At 44.9% G+C, this 16,559-nt stretch overlaps 1 protein-coding gene across 2 annotated transcripts in view; it reads right to left on the bottom strand.

Moving 5' to 3' along the window:
- Nucleotides 1-15,359, bottom strand: part of LOC140071161 (von Willebrand factor C and EGF domain-containing protein-like) — a 55,032-nt gene extending 39,673 nt beyond the window's left edge. For both annotated transcript variants that reach the window (XM_072118514.1, XM_072118515.1), the window contains exons 1-6: nt 14,800-15,359; nt 9,939-10,033; nt 9,152-9,241; nt 9,032-9,067; nt 6,081-6,200; nt 4,565-4,720 (exon numbers count right to left, since the gene is read on the bottom strand). In XM_072118514.1, coding sequence (XP_071974615.1) covers nt 4,565-4,720; nt 6,081-6,200; nt 9,032-9,067; nt 9,152-9,241; nt 9,939-10,033; nt 14,800-14,906 — 604 coding nt within the window. In that variant the 5' untranslated portion in view covers nt 14,907-15,359. The remainder of the gene's footprint in view (nt 1-4,564; nt 4,721-6,080; nt 6,201-9,031; nt 9,068-9,151; nt 9,242-9,938; nt 10,034-14,799) is intronic.
- Nucleotides 15,360-16,559: the final 1,200 nt, after the last annotated feature.

A 16,559-nucleotide genomic window follows, 5' to 3' on the forward strand; every position in this document is an offset into this window, starting at 1 on the left:
CCCTACTTAAGAACACCGAACTTACAGACGACCCCTAGTCAAAAAAGGACCTCTGGGTGTTGGTAATTTACTGTACTTTAACCTTAGGCTACAATAATAAGCTATAATGGTCATCAAAGTTCTTTACTATTGTTAACCCTGGTTCTTATGATAACTCAACATTTTTAAAATCCAATTGTCACAAAAAACTAAAAAAATTTGGAGGTACAATTATAAAATATACAGTTAACCTAAGAACAAACCTACAGAACCTATCTTGTACGTAACCCGGGCACTGACTGTATATTGGTGGGGTTTAACATCCAGCATCCACACAGATCAGCTTTGGTCTGAAGCTGAAGAACAGAGAGTGAAACAGGAAGCAGACAGCGCCCTTCTCATGGTAGTGGCTGAGCTGCGTCACTGCAACCTAGCTATAATTCAAATAAATGGGAGCTGATCTAAAGTAACCTTCTCTGATCACTAGTCTGCTTATATGTTAGTGTGCTGGATACTGGACCCTCGACAAACTGAGGACCTATTCTATAGATAGGATGTGTTATTTTTTTTTGCCTCGAAAACCCCTTCAACCTAAAATGACCTAATAGAGTAAATTTGTAAAGCGCTACGGAATCTGATGGCGCTATATAAATAAAGATTATTATTGTTAAAGCAAAAAGGGATTCCCCTTTAAAATTAGACTTTAAGACTTCCCCCTTCAAGATTAGTTTATAGCTAAGTTGTAAAACAGGATTGTTACTCTGTATCACATCACATCACATGTAATATGTATATATATACACACTCACCGGCCACTTTATTAGGTACAGCTGTCCAACTGCTCGTTAACACTTAATTTCTAATCAGCCAATCACATGGCGGCAACTCAGTGCATTTAGGCATGTAGACATGGTCAAGACAATCTCCTGCAGTTCAAACCGAGCATCAGTATGGGGAAGAAAGGTGATTTGATGCCTTTGAACGTGGCATGGTTGTTGGTGCCAGAAGGGCTGGTCTGAGTATTTCAGAAACTGCTGATCTACTGGGATTTTCACGCACAACCATCTCTAGGGTTTACAGAGAATGGGCCGAAAAAGAAAAAACATCCAGTGAGCGGCAGTTCTGTGGGCGGAAATGCCTTGTTGATGCCAGAAGTCAGAGGAGAATGGGCAGACTGGTTCGAGCTGATAGAAAGGCAACAGTGACTCAAATCGCCACCCGTTACAACCAAGGTAGGCAGAAGAGCATCTCTGAACGCACAGTACGTCGAACTTTGAGGCAGATGGGCTACAGCAGCAGAAGACCACACCGGGTGCCACTCCTTTCAGCTAAGAACAGGAAACTGAGGCTAGACAGTAGAAGATTGGAAAAACGTTGCCTGGTCTGATGAGTCTCGATTTCAGCTGCGACATTCGGATGGTAGGGTCAGAATTTGGCGCCAACAACATGAAAGCATGGATCCATCCTGCCTTGTATCAACGGTTCAGGCTGGTGGTGGTGGTGTCATGGTGTGGGGAATATTTTCTTGGCACTCTTTGGGCCCCTTGGTACCAATTGAGCATCGTTGCAACGCCACAGCCTACCTGAGTATTGTTGCTGACCATGTCCATCCCTTTATGACCACAATGTACCCAACATCTGATGGCTACTTTCAGCAGGATAATGCGCCATGTCATAAAGCTGGAATCATCTCAGATTGGTTTCTTGAACATGACAATGAGTTCACTGTACTCAAATGGCCTCCACAGTCACCAGATCTCAATCCAATCTGGTGACTTTGGGATGTGGTGGAACGGGAGATTCGCATCATGGATGTGCAGCCGACAAATCTGCGGCAACTGTGTGATGCCATCATGTCAATATGGACCAAAATCTCTGAGGAGCTTCCAGCACCTTGTTGAATCTATGCCACGAAGAATTGAGGCAGTTCTGAAGGCAAAAGGGGTCCAACCCGCTACTAGCATGGTGTACCTAATAAAGTGGCCGGTGAGTGTATATATATATATAGAGAGAGAGAGTGGTATGGATATATGTAGATTATTTATGTAGCATGGCTCGGTGATAAAACAATGGGGGGGATTTACTAATTCTGGCACAAGCGCGACTGTCGACATCGGGGATCAGTCTCCGGAAAACACAGCTCGATGTTTTAAAGTGGCGCACGGCTGTAAGTTAATAATGGGTAGACGTTAATAATCAGTCGTGCGCCATAAAAATGCCGACATCAATGAGATGTGCGCCAAAATCTTACATGGGCTGCGTCTTAATTTTGCTCTCTGGCCATTTTTCTCCTGGTCTTTTGTGCGCCAAAAATTGCGCCTAAAAATGCCGACAAAATACACATACATGTGACGGATAATGTGGATAAAGTTAGGCCACGCCCACCTGCGCAAAAAAACAGACGAAGGAATCGGGATAGTCGGAAACATCTGTTCTTTCTGGCGCAAACTCATTTTAAATGATCCACAACAATTCTGCACCAAAAAAACCCTGAAAGATCCCGGCATTTTTTAGGCGCAGATACGATAATACATGTCCCCCAGTGTGTCGTGGTGAGAGATAATGACAAAACCTTGTGTTCCTCTAATGGCTTCCTCTACATGACAGTAAGACCTGACCTGGACATGTGGATGGCTTCAGCTTCCTGCTACGTTATCTACTAAGGCTGAAGATAATTATATGGAGTCTGGTCTGCAATGTCTGACATTATGAGACGGCTCTTGGCACTCGTGAGAATTGTGCACATCTGCTCTCCGCCACATCAGGATACAGATGTTTACAGAAAATTCTCTTCTTCTGTAGTCAGGATATATGTCCAGCGCTATAGGATTCCTCCGTCTGGACATACAACATCTTGTACAAATATAAACTGCAGCTAAGTCAGCGCCCTTCCTTTCTGACCCACATATAAGTATGAAGGCTGTGTCCCCATATTCTTCTTGTAATAATCCTACCTATACCTATGTAGAAGATATTGCTTATTTTGTGTAAATAGCTCAGCTGAAGAGATGTGTCTCCATAGTTACAGACTACTAACTGTCTCAGTGTAGTCAGATCCTGATGAAGGTTGCCTCCTATTTTGTCAGGTTACCTAAATCAGGTAGGTTGCATGAGGAACAGAGGGCCTTTGCGCAAGATATGTGTATCAGATGGAACATCATGGGGCACATTTACTTACCCGGTCCTGACGCGATCCCCGATCCGGATGGTCCGACAAAAGATGAAGTCCGACACATAGCTTGTGCGCCCGATATTCTGCATGGGTCGCTTCCCTGCTGAGGTCCGCCGGAGTTCACTTTCTTCTTCCCGGTGCTTGCAAGTGAGTGTCTTGCGACACAATTTTCATTTTAAATCCCGCGCGTTGTCCGAATCAGTCGGGCTGTCTGACAGCCATGCCCCCGATTTCCGTCGCATGAAAGTCGGCGCAATTGCGCCAAAATCGGATTGCATGCTCCAAAAACCCCTGTTAAATGTGGCGCATCACAGAAATCGTCGGGAAAAACCAACGAAAATGCGGTCCGCGGACCCTTAGTAAATGAGCCCCCATACGTCAGATAGACACCACAAACATCATAAATGCAATGAAGGGCACAAACGTCATACATCAAATGCAGACGACAAACATTATACATCTGAGCCACACCACAAACATCATACGTACAATGAAGATCATCATACATCAGGTGCACACAGCCAACATTATAAATACAATAAAGAGAAGAAACATCATACATCACATGAACATGACACACATTATACAACAGATGCACACAGCCAACATCATACATCAGATGAACCCCACAAACATCATAATCACAAAGCAAAAACATTATACATGCGCAGCACACACATCATACACATATACCGCACACATGATGAGATAAACACATATTAGAAACACATCACATATAGTTGGAAACTACTTGTGGATTGTGGCGCATCGGCACCGGCTTGCGTGCGACACAAATCGGGGGCCGTGGACGTCGGACAACCCGACTGATTCGGACTGATTTAAAAACCAAATTGTGTCGCAAGATCAGCACTTACATGCACCAGGAAGAAGAAGGTGAACTCCAGTGGACCTCAGCGGGGGAAGCAACACATGCAGAAAATCGGGCGCACAAAATCAGGCGCTCAGAATGCGCGTCAGACATTCCGGATTGACGGCGTCAACAGGACGGGTAAGTAAATGTGCCCAATTATGTACAAACACCACACACATACAGCATACACCCAATGCACACTCAATTTCACAGATGCCGGGGCCCCCTGACACTGCGGGCCCCACAGCTGCTGCTACCACTGTAGTTATGCCCCTTCCTCTGCAGCTGCACAAGCCTCAAATCCTTCATATGAATTCCTGGTAGATTATCAAAAAGTAGGTGACAAGGTTTAATGACTACATCAGGATTATTTTGTAGTCTGTAACCATGGAGACACATATATCTATAAAGGAGCTGAAGGCACAAAAAAATAGGATTTTTTTTTTTTTATCAAGACATTTACAACTTTGCTTCATTTTGTCTCCTAAGGTAAAGTAACCCCCTACTGATACATCTAGTAGTCAAGAGGTCTTATATCTTACCAGCAATTGTGTTGGGGTGCTTTATAGGCACACACGAGCGTCCATTAGGAGATATTTGATATCCATAATAACACAGACATCTGTAGCTACCAATGTTGTTCTTACATTGCTGTTGGCACAGACTCGATGCTTGAGGTCTGGAACATTCATCAACATCTGACACCAAAGCAAACAGCATATTAGTACCTGGAGAACATAAACCCCACAATAATAAACAGGTTTCCCTTGTGTCACCCATAAAATGGGTTATATGATGTTGGTGCAGTTTTACTTAGAACTCAGTAGTGCCCGTCCTCTGTTATTCCTCCTGTTTGCAGCATTTATGTCGAAAAATTCTGACCCTACATGATTGGTTGTTAGTTTGTCCCATTCCATATTCTCAAGAGGAAGATTAGGATTGCAGCACATCCCAAAGTTGTAAGTGAATATGGGTCATAATTATTATGTTATGGGGGTAGCATATATTTCCAATAACTGCCCGGGCCCTGCATTCAATGACGATTAACAACCACAGGTGTGTATTGTGTTTGTAGAAGTTTCTCTATGCTTGTTCCTCAATTATTACAGGTTTAAAGAGAACCAATCGCCAGATTTTATCCCATTAAACTACTATCCCGCTCAGGTAGGAGATGAAATGTCCTTTTTTAGCTATAAAAAAAAATTCTCCTCCAAAGTCGAGTGAAAATTGGCAGAGAAGAGTCACTTTTTATCTGAGATGAGTCACCGTGAGAGCCTGTAGCCAGGGGCGTAACATGAGGGGGTGCAGAGATTGCGGTCGCACCCAAGAGGTTTAGTGGGCCCTTATGGTGTCACTTTCCCATATCAGAAGACTATTACTATAAACCATACACTATAGTCGAGGGGCCTGGCACAGACTTTGCACTGGGGCCCATCAGCTTCTAGTTACGCCACTGCCTGCAGCCTATCTTCAGTTATAGAACTATGCTTCTGGTGCCCCCAAAAATTCCTTATTTTAGGATTTCAGTTGTGCACTCTGGAAGATGAACTTCTTATCTTTAAAATGACACCAACATCATGTTTCTCAGTACTATAGTACTGAAGATAGGGGAGTCCAATGTGACTCTTCCCCTAAAGATTCTAAATATGGCTTTTCTCTGCTCATTTTCACATGACTTTGAAGGCGATTTTTATAGGTAATTTTCCCATTGACCTGATGCCAGCTTCATCCATGTAATAACCCCCTTAAACTGGTCACTAAGTGCAGATCCCTTGTACTAATAGTGTTATGATATAATATCATTAATGCCTTTTACATTCTTTGCCCCTCATCTTAATTTGTGTTCTATATAATTATTATTATTATTATTATTATAATTATTATTTATAATGATTAATAATTAATAATTATTATTTTATATACATACATATATATATATATATATATATATATATATATATATATATATATCATAAATAAATAATTTAATATATAATAAATAATATAAATAAATATAAGATATATACAATATAATGTATTTATAATGAATGAACCTACCATAACAACTTCTACCATCTTTCCCAAGGGAATAACCATGGAAGCAGCTACACACGGTGGCACCGTTGATAATTCTACAGCCTTGTTCACACATTGCAGACAGACAGGTCAGAGAATATCCTGGAAAGAAAGAAAGGTCTCACATCACATAATCCAAAGGCTACAACACATAGGGGCTCATTTACTAAGGGTCTGAATCGCGCATTTTCGTTTTCCCAAATATTTCCGATTTGCACCGAATTGCCCCGGAATTTTTTCTGCACGCGATCGGATTGTGGCGCACCGGCTTTCACACGACAGAAATCGGGGGCGTGGCTATCGGAAAACCCGATGCATTCGGAAAGACCGCAGAATTTAAATAAAAAATTTTGTGTCGCAAGAATAGCACTCACATGCACCGGGACGAAGAAGGTGAACTCCGGCGGACCTCAGCGCAGCAGCAACACCTAGTGGATATTGGGTGTACGGACCTTAGTGAATCCCGGCAAGCTCCGAATCAACGTTGGACAACGCGCCGCCGGATCACGAATGGGACGCGTAAGTAAATCTGCCCCATAATATCAACAATTCATTGATTAATAATTATGTATTAAAGAGGTTTTCTGGGCTATGATATAACATATCCAAAGAATATACATATCAAATTGGTGGGGGTCCAACACTCTGCACCCCTGTATATCAGAGCTTCTTATTTAGTGATTAATAGAAAATGGAACAGGAAGCAGAAAGCGCCATTCTCAGTGTTGTGGTCGAATCAGGTTACTGCAGATCAGCCTCCATTAATTTGAATGGGAGAAAAGCTGCAGTTCCTAAGCTTGGCCACTACATTGAGAATGGCGCTGCCTACTTCCTATTTAATTCCCTATGGTGGGGTGTGGCCGCCTGACATGGACATAATGGGGGTCATTTACTAAGGGCCCGAATCGCGTTTTCCCGACGTGTTACCCGAATATTTCCGATTTGTGCCGATTGTACCTGAATTGCCCCGGGATTGTGGCGCACGCGATCGGATTGTGGCGCATCGGCGCCGGCATGCACGCGACGGAAATCTGGGGGCGTGGCCGAACGAAGACCCGACGTATTCGGAAAAAGCGCCGCATTTAAAAACCGAAAAAGTGTCACTTGGGGAGCGCTTACCTTCACCTGGTCCGAGGTGGTGCATTCCGGCGCGTTGAGATGATTTTCAGTGCAGCAGCGCCACCTGGTGGACGGCGGAGGAACTGCCTTCATAAATCCCGGCCAGACCCGAATCCAGAGCAGAGAACGCGCCGCTGGATCGCGAATGGGCCGGGTAAGTAAATCTTCCCCATTGGGGCAAATTTACTTACCCGGTCCATTCGTGTTCCAGCGGCGGCTTCTCTGAAGAGCGTTCGGGTCTTCCGGCGATTCATCAAGGTCCTGCGCCCGATGTCCACCAGGTGGCGCTGCTGCGCCGATGTCCGCCGAGATGCCCGGGAGTTCATCGTCTTCATCGTGGTGCATGTGAGTATGGGCTGTGCGACCATTTTTTTTTTTTTAAATGCGGCGGTTTTTACGAATCCGCCGGGTTACCGTTCGGCCACGCCCCCGATTTCCGTCGCGTGCATGCCAGCGCCGATGCGCCACAATCCGATCGCGTGCGCCAAAATCCCGGGGCAATTCAGGGAAAATCGGCACAAATCGGAAATATTCGGGTAACACGTCGGGATAAGGGCCCGATTCGCGTTTTCCCGACGTGTTACCCGAACATTTCCGATTTGCGCCGATTTCCCCTGAATTGCCCCGGGATTTTGGCGCACGCGATTGGATTGTGGCGCATCGGCGCTGGCATGCCCGCAACGGAAATCGGGGGCGTGGCGAACGAAAACCCGACGGATTCTGAAAAACTGCTGCACTTATCTTCACTAGGAATAGTCTGGTGAACTTCCGATGCTTTTCAGCGCAGCAGCACCACCTGGTGGACGTCGGAGGAACTGCCTTAATAAATCCCGGCCGGACCCGAATCCAGCGCAGAGAACGCGACGCTGGATCGCGAATGGACTGGGTAAGTAAATCTGACCCAGATTCGGGTAAACAGCCAATTAGGGTAAATTGACGCCCTCAGCAATTAGCCATGGCTATGATTGGCCAGGGATGTCCATCTCGGGGTCACATGGCCGAAGCCAATCATTGGGTCCGCTCAGCTCAGTTCCAGGGACTTTAATACAATGGTTGGCTATACAGAGTATAGGTAATGGACCTCCCCAGATCTGATCTTAATAGCAGATTCCAACAATTGGCCATGAATATAGAAACAAATGTGGGTGCCACCTCTGGAGAACAGAGACCAATGTGAGTTAAATTGGTAGGAAAATCCCTTTTAATGAGTTTTCCATGGAAATGGAAAACCCCCAGAGGGCCAGGGTAAGAGAAAAAACTAAAGAAAAGACAAATTTACCTAAACCCCACATTAGTCCACTAGTTCTGGTTCTGTACCTAAATCAGTAGTGGCCTACTCGGACCAAGTCACTTCTGTTCACTTGCTGTGTTGTCCCTGGTCCAAGGAGGTCACTCATAGGATGTAGCAGATTCTGTGTTAGGTTTCCAATCCTGCAGGTCAGACTGCCGATCCCGAATGCAGAATCGGACCATTGGGTCCACTCATATCTATTCACTATTTATTGGTTGCTGAGAAACACTGATCTAGGAGGGTCCTATACATTCTCCAGCCTAGCAGTGATGATCTATCCCTTAGGCCGGCGGCACATGTGGCGTTTTAAACCCGTTTTTGGGCCGTTTTTAAGCAGTCTGTTAAAAAAAACGCATGCGTGTTTTAACGGACTGCTTAAAAACGGCCCAAAAAACGGGTTCAAAGCGCCACGTGTGCCGCCGGCCCTGTATCAGGAATCAATCAATCGTTCACACTGCATTCACAATCTCTATAGGTATGTCCCATGTTTGCTATTTCCGCCCCTATTGTTATGGCCACCTACCTGCATCCTCCAGCTCTCGCTCACTGGTATAGTGATCTGAAATGAGAGAAGATGTCAGACTTTTTGGACTGATAGTAAATAGATAGAAGACTCCTCGGTATAGACACTATTTGTCCTTACCAGTACACGTGATGCCCTGGTGACCATCTCTGCAGGAGCACACGTTGGGGGCGATACAGAACCCACTACCGCAACCGTAAACGCACAGAGCTGCAGAAAAAAGATAAGTCATTGAATAGATATTGGTCGTGCGCCAGTTTTCTGTTGTAATTTGCATTTTTTTTACTTTTTATGTACTTAAGAAGTGTCCGCACCTCACATGTGTCACATGGGACCCTGGACGGTGCCCAGATTTAACATGCAAAAAAAAATTGGTGCGCTCTGTCGCAGCAGTGCAGGGGGCACCAGATTCATGAAGAACGGCACCAGAAATCCCGAATCTGGCGCCCCCTGCACACTACACAGGCAAACTGCGTTTCTGTCCACTGGAAGTAAACATAGAAGCTTTCTATACAATGACAGCAAGCAGAGATCTAGAAAACAGTGAGGAAATGATATAGAAAGTATCTTGGAAAATTGTATAACTTTTTATAATACAAACAATAATATGAATTTACTGTAATGGGAACACCCCTTTAAGTTAAACCTTCCCAAAGAAGACATGAATGAGGGCTGTGCAGAAAGGAAGGGGAAGAGTGACCGTAGCTTTGTCGTCACCCAGCAGCATAGTCATGAATGCAGCCTAGATATACAGGGTAAGGTGCACAGAAAAGACCTGCTAAAAAGTTCAGGTTACAGGTCACAGAGTGATCAAAAATAGTGGTTAAGTCGGCAAAGTTTATCAAAAAGTTATAGTATCCATTAATAAAATGATAAGTCAATAAATGATAGGTTGTAGGATACTTACGCTGGAGGCATAGTCCAGTACCGGGAGAAACCGTCCAACCGGGACAGCACCCACTGCCTATACCTGAGAAACACACGTGGGGCCCAGAACGCATCCTGTGGATAAAAGATGCAATAAAATAGAGGAATCGTTTTCCATTGATCACACAATCTTTTCCCCCAGAGGGGAGAGGCTAAGGAGCAGATCACTGCAGAGAGTTAACAGCACAGCAGTGTGAGGACTTACCCACAGTCCTGCATGACCAAAGCTTAGAACACAAAATTGTTAATCTATCTATATCTAGTTCATGCAGCCACAACAGTTTGTTCTATATTACTAGCCATCTGGGCTCTGTCCATGGTACTCCCGAGTATAACATCCAGGGATATCTACAGCGAGTCAAGGTAGGTATGCCCTTCTTGGGCTGAATCCAGCAGTTGGTGGCTGAGTGGGTAGCACTTCTGCCTTGCAAGGCTGGAGTCCTGGGTTCTAATCCCACCCAGGTCACCATCTGCAAAGTGTTTGTATGTTCTCTCCATGTTTGCAAGGTCCTCCAGGTCCTCCAGTTTCCTACCACACTCCAAAACATACTGGTAGGTTGATTAGATTGTGAGCCCCATTGGGGACAGGGACCAATTTGCCAAGCTTTGTGCAGCCCTGCGTAATCTGTGTGCCCTATATAAAAAAAAGAATTATTATTATTAGGGCTCTATGGGAACCTGCCACTAGCTGTATTTGTAAAAAAAATGTGGTGACAGGTTCCCTTTAAGTACAAATGGATATATTCACATGAATGTGTCCTATCGGAATGTGCCCTGTGGTTATAAATATTGGACAACTCCAAAGTATTTAACAGTCAAGAACTTGGCAGTAAGAGCGCTCGAGAACATTAGTGGTCTAGCAAAACTTCCTATTGGCATGTGGTCATTTTTGATTTAGCTCAACCTCTTACCTCCGCTCTCGGGACGTTTACCTACAAATGGATATCTTCACAAGAATGAGTCCTATGAGAATTCGCCCTATAGTTATCAATATTGGACAACTCCAAAGTATTTTACAGTCAAAAACTTGGCCAGGGGCAGTACAGGCGCTGAAAAACAGTTTTTGTGGTCATTTTTAATCCACCTTCACCTCTCACCTATGCTTTCTTGACTTATGGACTTAGATACAAGTGGACAACCCTTGGCTCCCGAAATCCAGTAAATTCAGTATTTGTCAGATTGAAGGTACCATAGTTCTTATGATGGAACAGATGGGCTAGCCTTTGGTTCCACATCAAAGAAGTCTTTGTTGTCCTTCCCTGGACTAAACATTGGTGGTACCAATCACTACAAACTGGAACAAAACCCCACAAGATCTGCCATTTAAAAAAATTATTTGGCATAGTTGTATTGTATCACAGTTTGTCTCCCAGGTTCTTACACATGTTCCTTTTATCATGCTTCCAGAACTTCAATAAATGACTTCTACATCCACCACTTGGCTGGTGACAATATTAATTCTATTCCTAGGACAACCTTCCTATCTAGATAAACATAATCCCAAAAGCTATACGTTCTTGTGAGCAGCGGTTGTCTAGCAGTTGAACCCCTACTGATTGGTCACTCAGCACTTGTTTATGGGCGATAATATGTTAGTTAACTTGGCACAACCCCTTTAAAGGACATCTACCACCAGGATGAAGGATTGTAAACCCAACACACTGACATACTAGTGTGTGCCCTCTCTGGGAGGATCTGCTCTTCTTTATGCTCCCTATGCCCTTGTTTTTAAGGGGAAAAAAAAGCTTTTAAAAATTATGCAAATTAGGCTGAGGGGCTCCAAGCCCAGAGCCCCTCAAGCTCATTTACAAAATTTAAAAGCCATTTTTTTTGTAAAAGTCAGGGCATAAAAAGCTAAAAGAAAAGCAGATACTGCCAGAGGGGGCATACACCAGTATGACAGTGTGCTTGGCTTACAATCCTTCATCCTGGTGGTAGATTTCCCTTGCGGAAACCGCAGACTCAGTGCAGACACGATCTGTATTAGTATAAGACTACCCTCCGATGTAGCATTGTATAATACTACATTTTCCTTTACAATCTTATACAGGCGGCAATTTATATTGCAACCTATCTTAGAAAATGGAAAGCTGTAATCTGACGGGTAGTAAAGCAGCATGACTTGTCTATGCACTATTTCTTTTATGTGCAGAACATCTGTTTTCCAACATCTATAAAGCCTCAATGTGTTTCTATGCATGTTGTATCTTGTATCCCACACAGTTACACCTGCAAATGACAGGGTCCATGTAATTACAGAATATTAGTATGGAGAATCAGGAGTTTAGGACCCCTGTTCTAATAATCGATGGGAGTCTCAGAGATAAGCCTCCAGCAATAACACATTTCCCACAATTAACATGTCAAATATGTGAAAACCCCTTAAAGATTTACCCCCTGCCTATAGCCCTAAGGGATATATTTCCATTCATTCAGTGGATTTTGGTGTCTGAAATTGGACACTAGAAAATCTTCTAGGAATGGCAAAGAACAATGTCAGCTGCAGCCCCCCATGGCAGTACCAACCAACAATAGTAGTGACATCCACTGTACTCTATTGCCTATAGCAAGCCCCAATTCCTTTGTTTGCACCTATAACAGTAGTGGATTATGGTATATCCGATTTGGGCGGTAACCCAGGCTTTTTAGAGGGCCAATGTCCACCAAAACTACCCACCAAATTTTATACTTCACCCATGAAATCCTTGTATATCTGTTCCTTCTCTTAATACACCTGTACACAAGAGCCATTACAGGACCTTTGAAGGTCCTCCAAAAGTCCCGAAACTGCAGATTGAAAGCAAGCCAAAGGGAATTCACTTCCTACATATGGTACTAGCATCAAGCTTCTTGGGGAATGGAGGATGCACCCCCATTCTCAGAGAAGCTGATTCTAGCCCCATATGTAGGAACTGAATACCAGACATTTAGGAGTCATAATATTCATACAACCCCGGACCCACGCAGCCTTAATCCGCCCCTGAACAGCACTCTGTGCCACTTTGGGCAACTCCCAAGAGTGTTTTCTAAGTATTGCTCTTGGTAGCAACCCTACCCACCACTATTGATGGACCAGGACTTCCCTGGCATGGGATAACCAGCTATTTGCTTCCTAATGTAGTGACATCTGACGTACGTAGGTCAAAAAACAATGGTGCAAAGAATCAGCAGGTCAAGACTGGTCATAGACAGCCTGAGGTCAGGGCAGAAGGAGGTCTTCCAAACTCAAGGTAGAAGCCAGAGGTCGGGATGGACATCATGATAGGTCAAGCTGAGGTCTACACCCGAAACAAGTAGAAGCAGATCAGGATCTCATCTGGTGGACGGGGCTTTTATCAGCAGGTGACACATTACACATTACAAAATTAACAGTAATAACACAAACCAAGCTTTCTTCTCAATATTGTAGCAATAGCAATAGCATATCCATAACTAGATAGCTCTTGTTAGGGAGCCATGCTCCGCAGCCCTCACATTGGAGCATATTGGGGCTTATTTACTAAGAGGGCCGTGGATGCACTTTCGTCGGATTTTCCGACGTTTTGGGGTTTTGCGTGGCTGTGACAGGGATTGTGTCGCACGCGAATCGGATTTTGGCACAGCTGCACTGACAGAAATCGTGGGGGCGACCGGCCGGGGGGACACACTGACTGATTCGGACTTAGCGCGGGATTTAACTTTCAAATTGTGTCACAAGACAATGCACTTACATGCACCAGGAAGAAGAAGGTGAACTCTGCGGACGGGTAAGTAACTGTGCCCCATTTAGTTACACGTCTGACTTAGTTCCCCTGAAGTGCATTGTCCGATAATAATGCACTGTGACGCGACTCACGAAGATCGTGCGCCAGTTATCCTGCCTGTGTCGCTTCCCGCTCAGGTCTGCCGGAGTTCACCTTCTTCTTCCTGGTGCATGTAAGTGAATCAGTAGGATCGTCCTCGGGCACGCCCCCGATTTCTGTAGCATGGAAGCAGCGCAGCTGCACCAAAATTTGTTTGTGTGCGGCACAGTCTTAGTGCAAACCTCTGATAAATACCTGTCAAAGCTGCGCAAATCCCAAAAACAGCGAACCGTTCGACGAAAGTGCAATCCACAACCCTTAGTAAATAAGCCCCATTGCCTCTATAATATAGGCACCCACAGTCGTCCAGCAACAATACCCCTATAGCAATGCTACCCCGATAGTATCTGATAATAACTGCACACAATAGCTAAAGCCACACTACCTGATACAGAGCAAGTCACCATGTGCTCAATGTCAGCTACAGCGCCCCCTATGTCTAGTGATGGTTATCATGCATCATAGGTTTCTCAACAACGCTACCCCTTGTGCTCCCATAATAATGGCAGTCACAGTTCTCTCTTACTAAATCTCTAACACATTGCACATATAATAGTACCATCCTGCCTAATAGCAATGCCAATGTCCCATTGCATAGCCCTTAGTACAGTGCCAGTCCTTATTACTATAACAATCACAGTGCCATCGAGCGTGCTCATTAACAATGCCAGTGTCCCATAACATAGCCCTTAGTACAGTGCCAGTCCTTATTACTATAACAATTACAGTGCCCCCATAATAGTTTTTAGCAAGTGTTTCCAAATAATATTAGAAGCCACAGGACCCCCTTAGTCACAGTTCTGGATATGAGCAGAACTACTACTCCCTTCATACTGCTTAGTGTATGGTGTAGTGGAGTGATAATGTCCAGCTACATCTGGGTGTAGTGCCGTGCACCACGCTCATGTACTACAGCCCCCCTGCACCTCTGCGCATGTCCGCATGTACTTGTTCCAGACTGTGACTCTCTCTGAGTCAGAGTTGCTGTGTCAATATTACCTCTGTAGTGTCAGCGCTGGCGGCTTCTTCCTCCCGTTGTAAATTCTCCCTTCTTTTCCAGCAGTTAGGAGGAGTATGCAGGACACCCTCATCCAAAATGGGATCATGATGAGCTCTCGAACCAGCCCCAAATCCAGCAGTGACCAATAGTGAGTGGGATATCCCCTTCTCTCCTCTCTATTGTGTCTCTGTCACCTTGACTCCCCCCAAAAATCCAGTTTATGAACCTACAGAATCTCTTCTTCTTCTTGCTTGTTCTTCATTGAAGCCTTCTACACCTTTTCATCTGTGTCCTGATTCTGTCCCTCTCTACCTCTTTCTCTTTCTCTCTCGCCCGCCTTCTTCTTCTTCCCTCTATCCAGAATTAGATGTATGTTTCCTCCTCACCGCCTTTCCCCCTTAATGCGTGTCCCTAGCAGTGTCCCATCCACGAGCGATCACCTTGGAAAACTCTCCATCCTCTCCTCTCTGTAGCTCTCCCTCCTTTGACTCACTTTCTCCCTCTCCGCTCTGCTGCTGATGAATTTGATGGGATAGGAGCCCCTCACATCATAGTAAGAAGGAAGTGGCCCCACAGTGACATCTGGGAACGGATAGAAAGCTTTGCCAGATGCAGATCTCTCTATCCGCTCCCAGATGTCACACTCTCTGATGTGCCAAGATTGCGTGTGTCTCTATCTGTTCTGCGCAAGTGTGTAGTGTGCATGTAGTGTTTAGACATGTGTGGATGGCTGCTCGAGGAGCCTCACCAGTTTTACTCTAAACTTTATGCTACTAAACAAATCTGACATGAACATGTATTGGTAATACACAACCCCCCGCCTCACCCGACACTTCCCCCAGAAAAAAAAAAAATCACCTCCGGGAGAGATTTAAAAACTGGTTAAAGGGCAAAGCTCCTACGAAGGAGGAGGTGGAGGTCGTTCTCACATCGGTAAAAAGCTAAAGTAATATCATTCGTTACTAAACGCGAAATATACACTACAACGTTCAAAAATGCAAGCTCCCAATCAGAACAGTGGGGCACATTTACTAAAAAAATGTGCAGTTTGCCTGTGTAATGTGCAGCGGCGCCAGATTCGGGCGCATGTTCTACATGAATCTGGCACCCCCTGCACTGCCCCGACAGAGGGCACCAACTGTTTTTTGGTGCACCTTTAACATGGGGCGTGCAACACATTTCTGTCAGACTCAGTCCGACTGTGCACGGGACGCCCCTTTCAATTACGACATTTGTATCGTGTTAAGTATAGAGCAACCGCCACACAAAAGGGTCGCGTGCGACACATATCTGGCGCGGACACTTCTTAAATACTTGTACAAGCAGTTTGCACATAAAAGTACATGCAAAGTCTGACAGAAAACGGGCACAAGGACCTTAGTAAAAGTGCCCCAGTACCTTCAGAAACAGATCTCCTTATCCATAGTAGAAACCACTTCCGGTGGAGGAATTCCAACTCAAGTAGTAGTTTCCAATGAGGCTTATTTACTAAGGGTCCGCAGCCGCATTTTTGTCTGACTTTCCGAGGTTTTCGGGTTTTGCACTGCTGTGACAGGTATTAAATTAGGGAATTGTGTCGCACGCGATCAGATTTTGAAACGGCTGCGCCGGCTTTCATGCGTCAGAAATCGGGGGGCTCGGACTGAGTGCGGGATTTAACTTTCAGATTGTGTTGCAAGACCAAGAACTTACATGCACCAGGAAGAAGATGGTGAACGCCGTCGGACCTGAGCGGGGAAGCGACACATGCAGGATATCT

The sequence above is a fragment of the Engystomops pustulosus genome, chromosome 7, assembly GCF_040894005.1.
Source record: "Engystomops pustulosus chromosome 7, aEngPut4.maternal, whole genome shotgun sequence".
In the NCBI taxonomy this organism is placed as follows: Eukaryota; Metazoa; Chordata; class Amphibia; order Anura; family Leptodactylidae; genus Engystomops; species Engystomops pustulosus.